Here is an 18,341-nt window from a genome sequence, read left to right on the forward strand (position 1 = left end):
ATTATCTCATTAAACCTCTACGTTTTGTCATAATCGGAGGATCTACTCTCTTACGAGAGGCTCTAGTTTCAAGAGCGTTTTATGTGCGATCATGCACCAGAATGTGGGTGTCAATTAACAACCCAAAAGGCACATATTAATCATGTCTTATTGTTGCCGGCCGTGATTAATGGTGTTGTCTATATGACTGTCATGCACCTACTGGAACAGCTTCTGGTACCAGGGCGTCTATGCCAAGATCGGAGGCCAGCTTTTTCCAACTGCAAGCTGGCACGCAAAAGTGAAAATGACCACCTGTCATTATTGTCCAGACCCACCTTGGACTATTGAAACTTGGCGTGCCAGGTAAAGTCAAAAAATGGCTTGAGGTACGTACGTTTCTTTCATCTCAGGCACTATGAAATTTGTTGAAATATTGCTGTGTATTATTGTCTTTATTCCTTGTGTTCTAAAACTTTGGGAAGTTCAACACGTTACGCACGCTTTTAACACATGTGGGGGCATAAATTTGTTAGGCATCAATATTAAAATCAAGATGAGGATAACATAAATATTAAAGAAAGATAAAAGTAGAGACAAAACTAAAGACTTTTGAAAGGATGACATGAGAGATAACGTCATCTTCTCCTATTTGTCAGCCTAGGTGTCAGATTTCTTCACAATTTATCATATGGTGGTACTATCAACTATGTTAGCCTCTGAATATGCTTGTCCATATAGGAATGATACACCTTAGTGGCAAAACACAAGCTTCAAAGCTGTGATCAGATTCATTAGTCAAATATAGTATGATAAAATTTTATATTTATTAACATAGTTTACATATTAATTATATTTGGTGAATTAAAATTTAGATCATTTATATTTCAATTATATCTGTAATAAATTTTATTCTCATAGTTTATATACAAGTTCTATTTACTTTTATACTTGTTATAAATTATTGATGATATGATTTATCTGAGAATGAAAATAGAGCATCTCTGAAGGATCGCCCTAAATCAATAATAGCTTTTGAGTATCTCATAGTTTAAATGATTGATACTTGTACCAAAAGCTCATTATGATTTATGCAACTGAAGTTGCATAATTGAAATTGTGGAAAGAATATATATTTAAATGAACGTCTTGAATGTGCTCTTGAAGTAGCAATATCGAGTATGCTCCTGAAATAGCAATATGAAATGCAAACGTTCACAATATATTCTAAATTTATATCTGGTCTTTTAGTGACTAAGCAAAATAATGAGCTTTTGATAAGAATCATTAGTCACGTCTTACTAGATCTACATCATTTCCTGAAGTGAATGATAATGAATTTATATCATTCTATTCCCTGAAATGAAAAGAATGATGCGTTTTATTCAAAAAAACTACGAGATTAGACGTGATATGATTTCGGGCCAGAAGCTCGTATTGAAAAAGTTATAAGTTTTCTCTTTGAGATGATATTATACAAATTATTGAATCAAATATTATGATGCATCAAAATGTGATATGATTCAAAATATTTGTATCTTTTAATGGTTATCTTGATCATCCAAAATCAATTACGATAAGTCGAATGATTTTCATATAGACGTCCATAAAAGAACCAGAAAATTCTTTTACTATGAAGTCTTACCACCAGAAGTGGAAAGAAAAATTTGCTTGAAGCAAATAAGATGAAATTATTGGACTTTATCTTGATTATCATATGTGAACCAGAAGTTCAGATGATAATTAAATTTTGGATGCAATAAGATAAAAATGTCTCATATTCTATCTGTTAAAATCCCAGCGAGGATTGAAGTCCCTGTAGGACAATTAAGAAATTCAGCAGTCTAAAGACATATCTAAAGACATATGGGACTTATTAATACAAAAGATAGAGCATTTCAAAAGAGAAAGACACAAATAATTGATGCTCCTGAAGAGGTCATACCCACAGACAAGCAATAAAGTCCATCCAAATTTTCTGTATAAAATTCTCCTATATAAATCTCCTGAAGAGTGCCTCCTGAAGAGGTTTTTCATGAAAATGTCTTCCCTTGAAGAGGGACAGGTACTTGAAAATAACGAGATCTTTTTACATTTCATGAATAATGGAGAAATTATAGATAGAAATAAAATCTTTGTCGACAACGTATTTCCATATGAGATGTCAATTGACATTACCAGAAGTAATGATGAAAATGAATCAAGAATCGTCGAAAAATACGACGTAAAATATTGGCCAAATTTGAAAGAAACAATTCCTGCAGAATTGATTCACTAGTAAAATATGATGCATCGGGACTTATAGTCCAAACACCTAAAGAGGTGATACTTGTTGAATGTCAGTGGGTATTTATGGAAATGAAATAAAAATGTGATATATAAATCACGAGTCAGTTTCTCAATTTCTGCAGAATTGATATCACTAAGTAAAATGTGATAAATATGGACTTGAAGTCCAAACACCTAAAGATGTGATTTTTGTTAAATATCAGTGGATATTTATATACATGATATAAAAAGCCTGAATCTTTTAATATGAAAATGTGATATAGAAATCACAAGTTAGTTTCTCAAAAAAATAATATTGATATGATTTTAAAGTGGTTGAAATCATATTGAGATTTTTATTAGCTTGAAAGTTACCTAGAGTTTGGATATGCATAATTAACTGCATATTTATATGGATCATTAGATCATGATATATATATATGAAAATCCCTGAAGGATAGAAAATGTCTGAAACTTCTAATATGAATATATCTAAAAATATGTATTCTATCATGTTTCAAAGATCCTTATATAATCTAAAGCAATCCAAACGCAAATGGAAACAAGCTATTATTGCAGTTTATATATATGATTTAAATGTCATTGAGGCTCTAGAAGAGCTCATGAAAACTACACATATTTGAAATATAAATCTGAAACCCTTGCGGCTTCAAGGGGAAAATGGATGATGTTATTAGTCATGAAATACCATCTTTTAATACAATTAGTATTTCAGATTCATATTATGGGTTTGATAAGAAGTATGCATTATTAAAGAAGAAATAAAAGGGAACACACAGAACATCTACCAAAAGATAGAAACACAAATATGAATATTTGTGAAATATTATTTTATTATCGTGAAGCAAGAATTACAGAAATTTGAGGCACTTTGCCTCATTCTTCAAACGCTCTTATTCTTCAAGAATCTGCATGGCATCCCTATCTAAAGGGGTGGCCAATCGAAAAAAAGATTTAAGTAAGGATTTTAAATTTCTATTCTCTTGCTTTATTGATTCTATCTTCATGTTGGACTCTAGAAGAAGTCGCTGAAGTATAGCAATATTCTCGTGGAGATTGTCAACTCCACAAGTTCTGGATTGCAGTCGCTGAGAAAATGCGACAATGGATGATGAGTATCGGGTACCGAGACTCACAAGCTCATATATAGTTTCATTATCTGACCTATGAGTCAGATCATTATATTGCATGATAGCTCCTGTGGTAGAAGCAGGAACAGCTGATGAACGAAGTGCAGAGTACCTCATATATTGGTCATGAGAAGATCGCTGAGCCATTATAGGATAAGAATGCAGAAAAAGATTGCAAAGTAAAAATATAGTATGATTACAGAAAAGTGAAGAAGATGAGATGCGAATGAAGATGAACTGAATATCTCTTTTATAGAGAAAATTATGATACAACATCTCTCGTGAAGTAAGAGAAAAGAGACGAAATATAGCTTCATAGCTCTGCGGCGCCTGACAGCTGCTGCGCCTGACAGAGGTGTTGAAAATCTGCAGTGCTTGTCTGATCTTAAAAGGCTGGCCACCGTTTTTATTAAAAAATGAGGTTAGCGGTTTAATGTTGATGAATTCTCCACTAACTGTATTATTTACAAGAACTCCAGAAGAGTACAACTCCAGAAGAGTACTGATGAGCAGAAAGATCCAGTTGTGATTATTTTATCAACATGGATCAAGTCCACAGTTAGTTAGATGTACAGATGCGAGTTATCTTTCAGATACACACAAGAAGATCATTGCAATTCACGAGAAGAAAGTTGAAATTGATATCAAGAATGTACGGTCAAGTAAAAATCTGGCAGATTTATTCACTAAAGCATTACCGACTGCAACATTTAAGAAGATTATGCAGAACATTGGAATGCGGAGGTTTGAAGACCTGTTATCATGCACTTTTTAGGAGAAGTAATGTCTTGAAAACTTGTGCTGATTGTACTCTTTTTCCTTCGCTAAGGTTTTATCCCACTGAGTTTTCCTTTGCAAGGTTTTAATGAAGCAATCCTAAAACACTCGACGATACACATGAATACTGTACTTTTTTTCCTTCGCCATTGGTTTTTTCTCGCAGGATTTTTCTTTGGTAAGGTTTTAACGAGGCATATTCTTTAAATATGGTCATTCAAATGGGAAGTGTTATAAACTATCTTGAATTGTATGACCACATTTAGTTAGCCGTTAAATGCATAGTGCATAGTACATAGTGCTAGCATAGTGAACTAGCCGTCAAATGTATAGTGCTAGTCATCAAAAGCATAGTCTCTTTTGTAACCCTAAATATATGAGTATATTGATGTTATATAAAAAATAGATCAATAAGAGAATCTCCTCTCTCGTTCTCTCTCAATCTCTTGAAACTCTGTCATTTTTCATTGAGTTCATAACATTACTTCCAATTTCCAAACTTTTTTATAACTATATTAAATAAATAATTTTTTTTCTAAAATTAAAATTCATTTTTAATAGAAATGGCATTCTTGCATTGTAAAAGATCAATTATATTCTTCACGTTCGTGTATGAAACACATATAATAAAGTATTTATAAGACATAATTTAATTTAAAAAATAATTTTAAAATTTAAATAGTATAGATAATATATAAAAATGACATGAATGATGTATTCTATACTCCAGACTTAAAATAGAATAAGTATGTATCAAGAGATTCACATTATCTATAATTTTTGGAAATAAATCATTCAATTTTCAATTCATAGAACCTTTTGTTCGTCGTAGCCAGGCGAGGCTGAGCATATCTTTATCCCGAACGAGAAATGTCCAGGTGGCAAACTAAAAACACAAGGGCATTAGCTTCAACCAACCAATAAGAGAGAGCCTTATCCTATCCCATTATCTTTCTCGCAGCAAGGCCACGAAATAATTCCTGTTGTCCCATTCTCCACTCTCCCACCACCACCCAAAAACCTTCTCTTTTGGTTTTGTTTCTCAGAATATAGATAAAAACTACTTTCTGAGGGTGAGTGAGAACTAAAGAGATCAGCTTTGAACACAACAATGGCAGCCTCCCTGCAAGCAGCGGCTACACTAATGCAACCCGCCAAGGTGGGTGTGTCTTCTAGGAGCAGTCTACAGCTGAGGTCTTCACAGAGTGTTTCCAAGTCCTTTGGCGTGGAACCAGTTGCAGCCAGGCTCACCTGCTCTCTCCAAGCTGATTTCAAGGACTTGGCTCTCAAATGTGTCGACGCTACCAAGATTGCTGGCTTTGCTCTAGCTACTTCTGCTCTCGTTGTCTCGGTATGCCTGTTTTCTTTTTGTTTTCTTTTTGTTATACTGATCTTCATATAAATAAGGCTAATTCGAATTATGTAGAAGTTTTACAAGTTCGAATCTTTACTTGTCTTACACCTCATATCAAATTGCTAGAACTTTTATTTAAAGAGTTTTCTAATGAATCGGTCAATTAACTGTAGTAGTAGAGAGTTAATTAATTGTCCATGGTGGAGAGTTAGTTTAACTCCTTAGAACTTCCCTATCCATGTAGACACAACATAGACGCAAAATATTCTTCGAAGAATATTTGCCGATAGATATTGCGTGGAGGTTTGCATGTCATAAAGGACTAGGAAATTAAGGATCACATTGCATGTTGAAGATCTGCTGATTGTCATTTACTGTCAATTTTTAATTGGTATTATTTCAGATCGTCTTTTGTTTTTCCTCCCTGAAAGAGGAGATGATTAAAATTGAGTTGAAACCAATGACAAATCATATGTTCCTCTGTTTTGAAAGGTAAAAAAATCAAAATAAAACAAGGTATCAACTCGTGCTGTTAATTTACAATTCAAAGGAAAAGGCATGAAATAAATGTTAATACTTCAGGGAGCAAGTGCTGAAGGAGTTCCAAAGAGACTAACCTACGACGAAATTCAAAGCAAGACATACATGGAGGTAAAGGGAACTGGGACAGCCAACCAGTGCCCAACCATTGATGGCGGAATCGATAAATTCGCATTCAAGCCTGGAAACTACAATGCCAAGAAGTTTTGCCTGGAACCAACTTCATTCACTGTCAAAGCCGAGGGCGTGAACAAGAATTCCCCACCTGAGTTCCAAAACACCAAGCTCATGACCCGCTTAACCTACACCCTGGACGAAATCGAGGGACCTTTCGAGGTGTCCCCCGACGGCACCATCAAGTTTGTGGAAAAAGATGGCATTGACTACGCAGCCGTGACTGTTCAGCTGCCTGGAGGCGAGAGGGTGCCATTCCTTTTCACCATCAAACAGTTGGTGGCATCAGGGAAACCAGAGAGCTTTAGCGGAGAGTTTTTGGTGCCATCTTACCGAGGCTCCTCGTTCTTGGACCCAAAGGGCAGGGGTGGCTCAACTGGCTATGACAATGCAGTTGCATTGCCTGCTGGAGGTAGGGGAGACGAGGAGGAACTTGTGAAGGAGAACGTCAAGAATACCTCTTCATCAACAGGCAAAATCACCCTGAGTGTCACCAAGAGCAAGCCTGAGACTGGGGAAGTGATTGGAGTGTTCGAGAGCGTCCAGCCTTCAGACACTGATTTGGGAGCAAAGACTCCAAAGGATGTGAAGATCCAGGGAATATGGTATGCTCAGCTTGATTGATCATAGGCCTTTTTTTTCCTTTTTTTTTTTTTTTGCTCTTTTTTCTTTTAAAAAACACGATCGTTTTCACTGTCGATTCAGATTTTGTTGTTGTAAGTTGAAGGTATTGCTAAACTAAATTCCCTGTTTGACAAAAATGGAGAAGCAGCACTGAGATTTCGATCCACTTCGTATATTATGATGGCTTGTGATAATAATAATATTTTCCATTCGAAATTAGTCGTAGGCCCCTGATCTTAAGGCTGCTACGATCCTAACGTATATCAGGTAGTAAAAAACTGGCAAATATGATCTAAGTTAATGAATGAAATCTTTTTCTTCGATCTGGTCCAACTGCTGGGAAAAAAACGTTCCCATGAGTTTTTACTCGAATTTGAAACAAGACCACTTCATGTGTCTATTAGTTTTGCTTGACATCGGTCGAACCTTATGTTATCAAGTATTAAAAACTTAATTTGATCCAAGTTAATTACTTAATTAATGATTTTTTTTTTTAATTTATTTCTTCTAGTTCGTGTCCCAGAACAAAAGGAATACACATTACACCACGATAAATCAAAAGAGAAATTTCAAGTCAAAGACATATGATCTGATTGGCATTGTCCCCGATCTCCAAAATGAAAATTTGGAGTTCGAAACCCCATTTTCAAATATATATATATATATAAATGAGAGATTTCAAGAAATGACAGAATATATATCACTCTATCAAGAAATGATGAATATATATCACTCATTCAATAATCGAGCTAAAGGACTTAACATTTTCTTGCGAAAACGTATGTAACTTAATATGCATTATGCAACACGCATCACCAGATTCACTAGTAAAGTGTGTCGATGGACATATAAAAATGATAATTTAAAAAGAGAAAAGAATTACCCAGAAAGGCCAAAGAAAAATATTACTTTCCGAAAGGATCATCATGACGGAGTTAAGGCGACGGTACTGTTAGGTCTACAGTTAAATGCATTCCAAACGAACCCTTTTAATTCGATGTTGGCGTCTCAAGGCGACTGTCATGAAAACCCTTTGAAATGCTGTCAAATGAAGCAGTATGCATTGAGCGGCAAAGTAGCTTTTTTTTATATGTATTTAGTGTGTCAACAAACGGAAATATTTTAATGCATTGATCCCTTGCTAATTAATTTATATATATATATATATCTATTTAATTTGGTGAAATATTTTCATCATTAATTGTTATTATCTATTTATTTACTCTGTAACGTATCATTCAAGGCGTGTGCCAAATAAATTGAAAGGATAATAGCATGCCAGAATCTGATTCTTTCAAACCTCAAGGAAATAAAAACAAATGAATTAGATAAAGAATTTAGTGTCTTGCACGTTTGAGATTAATTATGCCATTAATGAAAATAAACTAATTTTTAATAGTGAATTTCGAAATAATTTTGCCGATCTTTTGCAGGGACATGGCCCAAGGTGGTGACAACAATGGTACTGGAGGTGGCAACAAAATACCTCATGAGGAGGTACAACCACACCCAGTGAAGGAACAGCTACCCGGCATTCAGTATTGCGTTAACAGTCCTCCCCCATGGCCGGAAGCTGTTGTGTTGGGTTTCCAGCATTATCTTTTGACTCTGGGCATTACCACTTCAATTCCCAGCATGATCGTTCCTCAAATGGGCGGTGGTGATACCGAGAAGGCAAGGGTGATTCAAACCTTGCTTTTCGTTTCAGGATTGAGCACACTCTTCCAGTCTCTGTTTGGAACCCGGCTCCCATCTGTGGTTGTGGGTTCTTACTCATATATTATACCCATTACTTCAATTGTACTAGCCCGGAGATATAATGTATACACAGATCCGCATGAGAGGTTCATAGAGACTATGAGAGGAATACAAGGTGCTCTGATTATTGCTGCATGTTTCCAGATGGTTATGGGATTTTTAGGCATTTGGAGGAATGCAGTAAGGTTCCTTAGCCCCCTTTCTGTTGTTCCATACGTAACTTTTACGGGGTTTGGGCTTTATCATCTCGGTTTCCCTTTGCTGGCAACATGTGTTGAAGTTGGGCTTCCGGGGTTGATTGTTATGGTTTTCATCTCACAGTATCTTCCCCAGTTGCTGAAACTAGAGAGGCCAATATGGGATCGATTCGCAGTGCTCTTCTCAGTTGGAATTGCCTGGTTATATGCACAATTTCTTACTTCAAGTGGTGTGTATAGGAACAAACCTGCAAAGACTCAGATTAGTTGCCGCACAGATCGTGCTGGACTCTTGACTGCAGCTCCTTGGCTATATATTCCTTATCCGTTTCAATGGGGAAGCCCCACATTTCATGCCAGAGAAGCTTTTGCAATGATGGCTGCTTCTTTTGTTTCACTTTTTGAGTCCACTGGTACATTTTTTGCAACAGCAAGATATGCCAGCGCCACACCTGTGCCACCTTCTGTTACTAGCCGCGGTGTTGGCTGGCTGGGAATAGGAGTTTTGCTCAATGGCGTGTTTGGCTCTGTAACTGGCGCTTCGGCATCAGTGGAAAATGCTGGTCTATTGGCATCAACGAGAGTTGGAAGTCGAAGAGTCATTCAAATATCAGCAGTGTTTATGATTTTCTTCTCTGTATTTGGAAAACTTGGAGCATTTTTTGCTTCTATACCCATACCAATCATGTCAGCTTTGTACTGCGTGTTCTTCGGCTACGTTTCTTCTGCAGGTCTTGGTTTTCTCCAATTCTGTAACCTGAACAGTTTCAGAACAAAATTTATTCTGGGCTTTTCTTTCTTCATAGGCATTTCAGTACCACAATACTTCAGCGAGTATTATCGTATAGATCCAAGTTCTGGACACATTCGCACTCACTCTGGATGGTTTGATGATATAGTGACTGTCATCTTCGTGTCTCACACAACGGTGGCTGCACTGGTTGCTTTGATTTTGGATTGCTCACTCTCTCGCGAAACTGATGCCACCAGAACAGACACTGGCTTGCATTGGTGGGAGAAGTTCAGCTTATATGCTTCGGACGTTAGAAATGATGAATTCTATGGACTCCCATGCCTGCTGAATAAGCTTTTCCCAGCTGTTTAAACCTACAGATCGAAGAATATTATCTGCAACTACTACTGCGAAGAGTTATTGTTTTCCATTCACATTGCAATAGGGAAACGAAAATGCAATGCTTTACCATTGTGTGGTCAATATAACATGTTAAGGATTTGATGTGTTTTGCAGCTTTTGCTACTACTTTTAATTTCATAGTAGACATGGACTTCTTTGCATTAAAAAAGAAAACAATAAAAAATAAAAAAAATAAAAGAAAAGAAAAGAATGCAAGCAAATATAGCATATAGCTTATCTAAAATCATTTTTACATATTTTTTTATATATTTTATTAATATGATTGGTTAAAATAATTATTTTATATTAAAAAATATACAGCTAATTAATTTAATAAAATATATAATTTAAAATTATGTAAAAGTCAATACATATAAAATTTTTGATAAAAATTAATTACAGACTAAAAAAATAAATAATTTTCTATTTTACACTTTCGGACACCTTTTCTTACAAAGACACTGTCGGAATGAACATTAATTTATACGGTGCTTCGACACCCACCAACCAATATCATAAAAAAATTCACGGAACGTGTAAATTGTCTTTTTTGAATTTTTACCTTTTAAATAATTTCTTAAACTCTTTAATCATTTAAAAAATTATAAATTTATTAAAAAATAGTCCTTAACCATTAAACTAAAAAAAAGACAATCATAGATTCTGTCGGTGATATTCATCCATGGGAATATCATTTCCCTAATTTATGTCCAATAAATAAATAATCCAATAAATATAAATATATATTAATAATCAAAATTAAGTAAATATAAATAAATGGGTAATGCTTATCGCACAGACAAAAAAAGCTACGGGTGATGGCTATCGATTTTTTTTTTTTTTTAACTTAATGATTAAGAAAATGTATTTAAATGATGTTGTAAACTTTTTTAAAAGAATATTTAAAGATATTAAAAAAATAATAAAAAAAGCACAAAAAAAAAACTTTGGAAAATTCTAGTTACAAGTACAATTACACACTAATATGTGTATCAATCTAATGTGATTAATCAAAAAGTAGATTTTATTGAAAATAGTATTAATTTAAATTTTGAATATAAAAAAATCAATATTGGTATGTAGATTAGTACGCGACTTTATTTATACATAGCAAAACTAAAAAAATTTAACCTATTCGTTGACCACCTTCAGTCATGGTTTTTAAAATCGTACCGTATTGGCCGGTACGGCCGTTATATGTCGTACCGCCACCGGACCGGTACAAAAATTTACCTGTTTCGTACCGATTCAAATATTTTAGTCTGTATCGGCCTATGTACCTGTCGGTATTTCGGCCTTAATTTGTTTTTTTTATTTTTTCAAACTATAAATTCATTTTTTGACTCTCAATTTAGACCAAGCTATTTATAATTTATATATATATATATATTTACGTATAATTTATTTATATATAGATTATTATTTTAGAATATAATTAATATATATATTTATATATATAATTTATTCACATATCGACTATCCCGAAATGGTACGCAAAATGGTACCGATATCGAAATATTTTATTCCAATATCTTGACTGATACGGCATCCGGTACGGTATTCAAAACATTGCCTTTAGTAACTTTTTACAAGTGATTGTAGTAAGATCTTTAAATAAATTATGGAAAACACTACTCCACCTGTAAAATCTACGGATTAGATTTTTTTTCTTAACGGTTAATAAAGTATTTTTTAATAAATTTGTAATTTTTTATATTTTTTTAAAAATGTTTAAAGTATTTAAAAAATGTTTTTTTTATTAAAGAGAGAGAGAGAGAGAGAGAGAGAGAGAGAGAGAGAGAGAGAGAGAGTTTTGCTGGTCAGGATTCGACTTTGTGGGCGTAGCATCACCCAAATTATAGTTATATAGCGTGATGTCGCGAGTAGCCAGTGAAATCAAACCCACCGAGGAAGAAGAAGATGCCAAGCGGCGTAGCCATTAAGTTCTCAATCGCATTCCTCTCTTTTCTTTTCGGAAAATTCTATATACCGTAACTATTATCTTATTTATATTTCAGTAAAATGTGTTATATTTATTACTATTAAATAATTATTTATTATATACTTTTTTATCATCAAATATAATCAATGCGCCATAATATGTATGGTGAAATGGAAGTGAGAAGATGATGGGTTTCTCCCCTCTTCACCTCACCGATTACCATAGAATATCTGTATTTCCATTTTCATCTGCTCCCTTTTTTTTTCTTTTTTAAACTTTTTCCTTTTCATTCACAACTACTACATTCCCTGGCGTACCAGGATTCGTCCAAGGAATGGCTACGGACGCCAAGAATTGGGATTGACTATGACGAGGGCTTGCATGCGAGTAACCATAGCATGGATGAACTGCCAGGGGCGTTGGGAACCAGCGCCAGCTTAGCTCTGCGGTTGGGTCAGGCTGTCTTCTCCTCTGCCTCCCTTATCTTCATGTGCTTGGACGTTGATTTTTACAGCTATACTTCCTTCTGGTAAGCTCAATTTCCTTTGCCTAGAACTTTAGAATTGTGTTTTGATCAAGCAATTTTGTGGCTTTTGGCTTATTCTTCAATACCCATCTCTTTTTGCTCAAATTATTATTCAATTTATTGGGTGTTACCGTGTGGGGTGGTATGAACGTGGGGAAAGGAAAACTGCGATTATCATAAAGTCAATGAAGTATTTTTATTAGAGAGTTTGGTTGCTGAAAAGTATAGGAATTCAATATGAATTTTGGATTCTCTTGGTTGGAGGAATGGGAGATGTTCTTTGGTTGCGAATGCAATTGGTGGAAAATACATGAACATAAAAGAATCCTAGGAATTTATAGGAAGTATATGGTATTGGCGTATAGGTTACTTCTTTTGGTTGAATATCTAATGGATGAAAGCCCATTTCGAGTGAGTTTAAGTGACTGGAGTATATAAGTCAAGAGAAAGAGCAGTGAGTTAAAAAAATTTCCAGGGTCTGCCTGTAGTAGTACGTGCTCATGTTGTTTGCTTGATTGTGTCCTCAATGTGCATGTTCAATTTCAATTTTGGCATCTCCTAATGTCAATGAAAATCAACGGTTGTGACTAAGGTCCACAGTTTTTAGTTAAGTTGAATTAATTGAAATTATAAGTTGAAGAGGGGAATGGTGGTAGGAATCCTGAGGACCCATTGACCGAGCTCCAATGAGTGAAGGGATGGAAAAAACTGTAAACTTCAACTCCATACACTTCAAAAATCATTTAGCCCCCTAAAAGAATCACTTTAGTTTGATTCGTTTTCATTCTGGTGTGTATTTAAGCTCTTCTTAATGCTCATTTCCCTGGTCAAAGAAGATTAAATGATGTCGTTGATAACAAGAAACCATTGATGTTTGGTCAGAGTAGTTTCTAGAGTATATACTAAAACAGACTCTTAGTCTGTAGGACTTAAGGTTGAGAGCATTTCCTTCATAATAATATTGGGTTTTCCATTCAAAAGTGTTGGCATGGAGAGAGATTTCAAGGGGTCATTATTTTTGGGTATGTATTGGAGCATCATGGAAACTTGGCTTCAATATGAAAAATGCTAAAAGGGGTGCATTTAATCAAATTGTTAGTAGTACACTGCTTTTCTGGTAATTGATGTAGGGATGCAACATTTTATATGTAAGCAGGCATGTAATTTTGAGTTTTAAATCTTTTGGGCATGTAAGATCTGTTCGATTAAGAAGTGTCTTCTTTATCAATTTAACCCCAGACAAAGCAAAATAAAAATACTGCTAGAATGATAAGGATATCTTTTATGAGATAAAATTTCATATTAAAATAACCCATTCCTATAATAAAGCAAATGAAGTGTTCTCTCTTGCTGACCAAAAAAGAAATTCTTTTGTTCTCTCTCGGTGGTTGGTATTCTTGCAGCTTCATATTAGTTAACAAGTCTCACAATTACCTTCACTCCTATACCTTTCCTTTTTCTTTTTGTATGTGTACTTGTCTTTTTTTTTTTTTTTGCCGGGGGGGTGGGGTGTGTGGAACAACCCTGTGAAGCCTAAGTTGTTTGGTCATCATTGTGGAGTTGTTTCTGGATGCAACTATGTTGAAAAGTGCACTTGTATATGTCCCATGTACTTGGGCTATTCCTATTTCTAACCATAAAACTTTGATAAAAAAAAAAAAAAGTGCAAAGTTCCTATGATGGGTGGTATAGTCTGAATTGGTTTTGAGGTGGTACATTTTCATTTGATCTTCTTTTTAATGTCTTTCTAGATGGAATTGTTCTGTCCCTGATAGCCTTTGGAAGTAGCATGACAGTGAATTTCATTCACATTTGTTTGGACGTTGGAATTAAGAACTAGGTAACTTGACGCATATGATTTCTGATGACTGCTTAATGCTTCATGCCTTGGGAGGTTTAGGCTTGGGTTTGTGTGCATGTTTTGATCAGGATTGTTCTGTCCCTGATAGCCTTTGGAAGTAGCATGACAGTGAATTTCATTCACATTTGTTTGGACGTTGGAATTAAGAACTAGGTAACTTGACGCATATGATTTCTGATGACTGCTTAATGCTTCATGCCTTGGGAGGTTTAGGCTTGGGTTTGTGTGCATGTTTTGATCAGGTAGATGTTGTCAACAGTTTCTTGTACACTCATTTCCAGTTTCCCACAACTCTGAGTAAAACATTTTAAATCGCTGGTTGCATCATCTCGGTACACCAATCTTATCATTTGAAACAGTTGAGAAACAAATCTGTCTACCATCAGATTTTTATGTATACAAGTGATGCTACTCCTCGTGATAATGGAAGGTTGGCCCATTTATTTCATCTATTAACTATGCTAGTAGTTAATACAATGGGCAGAAACTGCCCAGGAAATTGCCTTCTCTAGAATTAGAATCAGGGAAAAGTACAGTTTCACCCCAAATTATGAAAATTGGCACATTGCATCCTCAAAACTATCAAAAAATTGCAATGCATATAATCTTTTTTATGATTTGACCTATGTCACCAATTTTTCATCCATCTTAATGGTCAAAATCGGACAAATATGCTATTTGTCGGCTTTTGGTACTTGGACAGTGCAATGTATCATTTTTTGTAGCTTCTCTGTAAAGTGTAAAACAAACTGGTAGTTGGAGGGTAGTGTATTTTCTCCCAAATATATAAAAATTTTCTTTTCCGGCACCCGTGGGTGGCAGATTATGGTATAAGAAAGTTAAAGAACTTGGGAGCTGAACTCAATAGCATACCATTTGTCGACAACATTCTAGTCTTCTGTGTTTGTGTACCAAATCCGTTCCATTTCTTATCCATGAACTGGGAGTATTGTATAGTGCAATTTGTAATTTTTCATGAAATGTTATGGCATATTGTGGCACTGTTACTTCGAATTTTCTAGCTGATTTCTTAACAATGTCATTCCCATGTTGATTTTACAGCTATTTGGTGATAGTCATGGGTTTGGCAATTCCCTGGAGCCTGACGCTGCTGGTAGTGGATGCATATTCTGTCTTCATTAGATGTTTACCTCGTCAACCAAGAATAATATTGGTCATCATTCTCGGAGATTTGGTACCTGCATTTTGAATTATTTAAGAACTCCATGATATCATCCTTGTAACTGCTTAAGAGGGATATAACGTTTTGTTCTATCTCAGGTTTTGTCGTTTCTCTTGCTAGCCGCTGCGTCTTCCACAGCTAGTGTCACAGATCTCCTGCATGATGCCGGAAGATCCTACTGCTCTGCAAACTTATGTGGTAGATATCAGATGTCTGCCGCAATGGCATTCTTGTGTTGGTCCCTTTCATTTGCGTCATCTCTCTTCAATCTTTGGCTTCTTCCTTCTTTATGAAATTCTGAGCGGCAGTTGAAATTTGTACAGATGAAATGGGCAAATATCAAGAAAGTCATGTTTGCCAAAATTTAATTTTGTTCAAGGGTAGTATTTCTTATTCTTAGAAAGAGCAAATGTTTTATAATTGAATTATTTTCAATTGAGATATAAAGCCAAATAAATTAAGGTGTTTCAGACCCCGTTCTTTTTTCTGTTTTCTGCTTTCTTTTTCGTTTTTTCCCCGCCGTTATTGTTATTTAATATATATAATGGGAGATAAATCTGTTTTCTTCTTCTTCTTCTTCTTTTGTTTTCTGTTTTTTCGAATTTAGTAAGACTTGAAACTTAAAAATTTAACCCAAATCCGAAAAGTATTGTTATTAACTTAGGTGCCGTTTGGATAGTGAGTTTAGAGAGATTGAAAGTTGAAAGTTGAATATAATATTATTTTTTAATATTATTATTATTTTGAGATTTACAAAGGTTGAATCGTTTATTATATTGCGTAGGAATTTGATAATGCTGTAATAATAAGATGAGATGAGATAAAATACTTTCACTACACAAATAGGGCCATCACAACATTTGCTAGAAACTCATTTTTTAAGGCATTAATGTTGGAATGAACTTGTGATGGGAAAAAGACACCGGTTGTCTATGTCGATGCCACAGATTAGGACTGAGCATTGACTTTTCGGAGTCGGTATTATCGTCCTCCAACTTTGTCGGAGGTCGAATTCGACCTCCAACTCCGACTCCGACTTCTATAGGCTCCGTTCTGACTCTGATTTCGACTTGTCAGAGCGGAGTTGGAGTTCGGTTTTTTTATTGGACTTTTTTCTTTAATCCATTTGATATTTTAATTTTACAATTTTAGACTCTAATCGGATTTGGGCTTCCATATCAATTTTTTTTTTTAAATATAATTTCTAATTTCTAATTTATAATTTGTAAAAAGAAATTATTCACACAAGGATTATTCATCCTTAGATCCTTAGAACTTGATACACACATTAAAATTTTGGACACTGTATAATAAAACAAAATTCAAACTTGCAAGAAGAAATTTTCTAACTATGATACACACATTAAAAATACATAACCAAAATTACAAATTAAAATAATTTATACAAAATTACAAATTAAAAATACATAACCAAAATTACAAACTAATTATCCATCATCATCTATCTTCTCAAATTATCCAACCAACTCATGGTTCATCATCCATCAAGTTCTAATTCCATAAACAAGTTACAACTTACAACAAAATAACGGAGAACCAATACAAATTACAACGAATTTCATTCCAACAAGTTATTATAGAATTATAGATTGATTACTATAGTCTATACATTACTACTACATGGTAGATTAGGTACATTAGTGTTACATGTTATTATAGTAGAAGTGTATTATTTTAGGTACATTTGTTCATACTAGTATTTAACTCACTATATAAGTTATAGTTATATAAAATATATATGATTAATGTATAAAGAATATAGATATTTTTATAATAATAATTAACTCGTGCTAGTATATATATTGCTAGTATATATATTATTGAGTTTAACTAACTATATAAGATATATAAAATCTACATAATCAATACTTTAGTTATTATACATTAGTATTATATGTTATTATAAATTTATTATTTATATATTAGTGTTTATCCATTGATATTACATGTTATTATGCATTTCAGTATTGATACATTATTATTATATGTTATTATATTTATATGATTAATATATAGAAAAATACATATATTTTTATTAAATATGTACAATATCGAAGTGAAATCAGAGTGGAATTGAAGCCAGGCATTAGAGTCAGAGTCGGAGTGGATTGGAGTCAGTTCACCTCCACCTCCGACTCCGACTCCAACTTGCCGGAGTCAGGGTCGAAGTCGGATTTTCAAATTTCTACTCAGCCCTACCATGAACACACCACTTTGAAGTCTTGAAGATTTATCTGGAGTCATACATTTCCATACTTTTCATACCATTCACAAGGAAGCCTTTTTGGGATAAGTACAAAAACACCCCTAAAATTTACTGATGAGTTTGCAATCACCCAATTTTTTTTTTTTTTTTTTTTTTTTTTTATCAATTTTGGCCATCACCGCCAAATATATGTTACTTTGTTTTACTTTCTAATAACATGTGATAACATGTATACAATGTGTGGTGTCCCTATGAAAAAAGCAACCATATGATTCAATTAGGTTGATCAAAGGAATGTTGATGGTGCTTGCGCTTGTATAGTCCCTATGATAATATAGAGGTCAGGATGCAAACCCTAGAATAGCACTGGGTTGTGATATGATGGCACTAGGGGTGGAGGGATATGGTTGTTGGACTGAGCCAACTATTTGTTTGTCGAACAAACAGAATTAAGGAGTATATAGAAGTGTGGACGAGATACTGGAATCTGACTCTCCATTCTAACAGAAGTGGGTTGTGGGAGGGGTGGTTGCCCACCCTATGGCAAACAAGGTTTCAAGACTGTACATGAACATGTGGAAGTAGCCAACATGCATTGAAAGACATGTAATAGTATAAAGTAGAAATCACAGGCATTAATCGGTC

At 34.4% G+C, this 18,341-nt stretch overlaps 3 protein-coding genes and 1 long non-coding RNA gene across 6 annotated transcripts; all 4 read left to right on the forward strand.

The window, feature by feature from the left end:
• On the forward strand, positions 1-352 carry LOC122301546. Its single transcript, XR_006240204.1, has 2 exons — positions 1-103; positions 211-352. It is a non-coding gene; the product is annotated as an uncharacterized LOC122301546 (long non-coding RNA).
• Positions 353-5,170: 4,818 nt separating this feature from the next.
• LOC122306623 (oxygen-evolving enhancer protein 1, chloroplastic) lies at positions 5,171-7,033 on the forward strand. The gene is made up of 2 exons (XM_043119062.1): positions 5,171-5,526; positions 6,112-7,033. The coding sequence occupies exons 1-2, from the start codon at positions 5,287-5,289 to the stop codon at positions 6,865-6,867; spliced, it is 996 nt and encodes a 331-aa protein (XP_042974996.1). The 5' UTR covers positions 5,171-5,286; the 3' UTR covers positions 6,868-7,033.
• Positions 7,034-8,123: 1,090 nt separating this feature from the next.
• Positions 8,124-10,072, forward strand: LOC122301551 (putative nucleobase-ascorbate transporter 10). The gene has a single exon (XM_043112956.1). It carries the CDS (start codon positions 8,305-8,307, stop codon positions 9,925-9,927), a length of 1,623 nt encoding a protein of 540 aa, XP_042968890.1. The 5' UTR covers positions 8,124-8,304; the 3' UTR covers positions 9,928-10,072.
• Positions 10,073-11,742: 1,670 nt separating this feature from the next.
• LOC122306630 (CASP-like protein ARALYDRAFT_485429) lies at positions 11,743-15,944 on the forward strand. Of its 3 annotated transcripts, none has more exons than XM_043119081.1 (4): positions 11,743-11,900; positions 12,220-12,428; positions 15,349-15,481; positions 15,568-15,944. In XM_043119081.1, exons 2-4 carry the CDS (start codon positions 12,298-12,300, stop codon positions 15,760-15,762), a joined length of 459 nt encoding a protein of 152 aa, XP_042975015.1. In that variant the 5' UTR covers positions 11,743-11,900; positions 12,220-12,297; the 3' UTR covers positions 15,763-15,944. The 3 variants fall into 3 exon arrangements, with proteins under 3 accessions (XP_042975015.1, XP_042975023.1, XP_042975007.1); XM_043119089.1 differs by having other exon boundaries at positions 11,750-11,948; XM_043119073.1 differs by lacking the exon at positions 11,743-11,900 and adding an exon at positions 11,958-12,131.
• Positions 15,945-18,341: the final 2,397 nt, after the last annotated feature.

This window comes from Carya illinoinensis, chromosome 1, assembly GCF_018687715.1.
Source record: "Carya illinoinensis cultivar Pawnee chromosome 1, C.illinoinensisPawnee_v1, whole genome shotgun sequence".
NCBI classification, from domain to species: domain Eukaryota; kingdom Viridiplantae; phylum Streptophyta; class Magnoliopsida; order Fagales; family Juglandaceae; genus Carya; species Carya illinoinensis.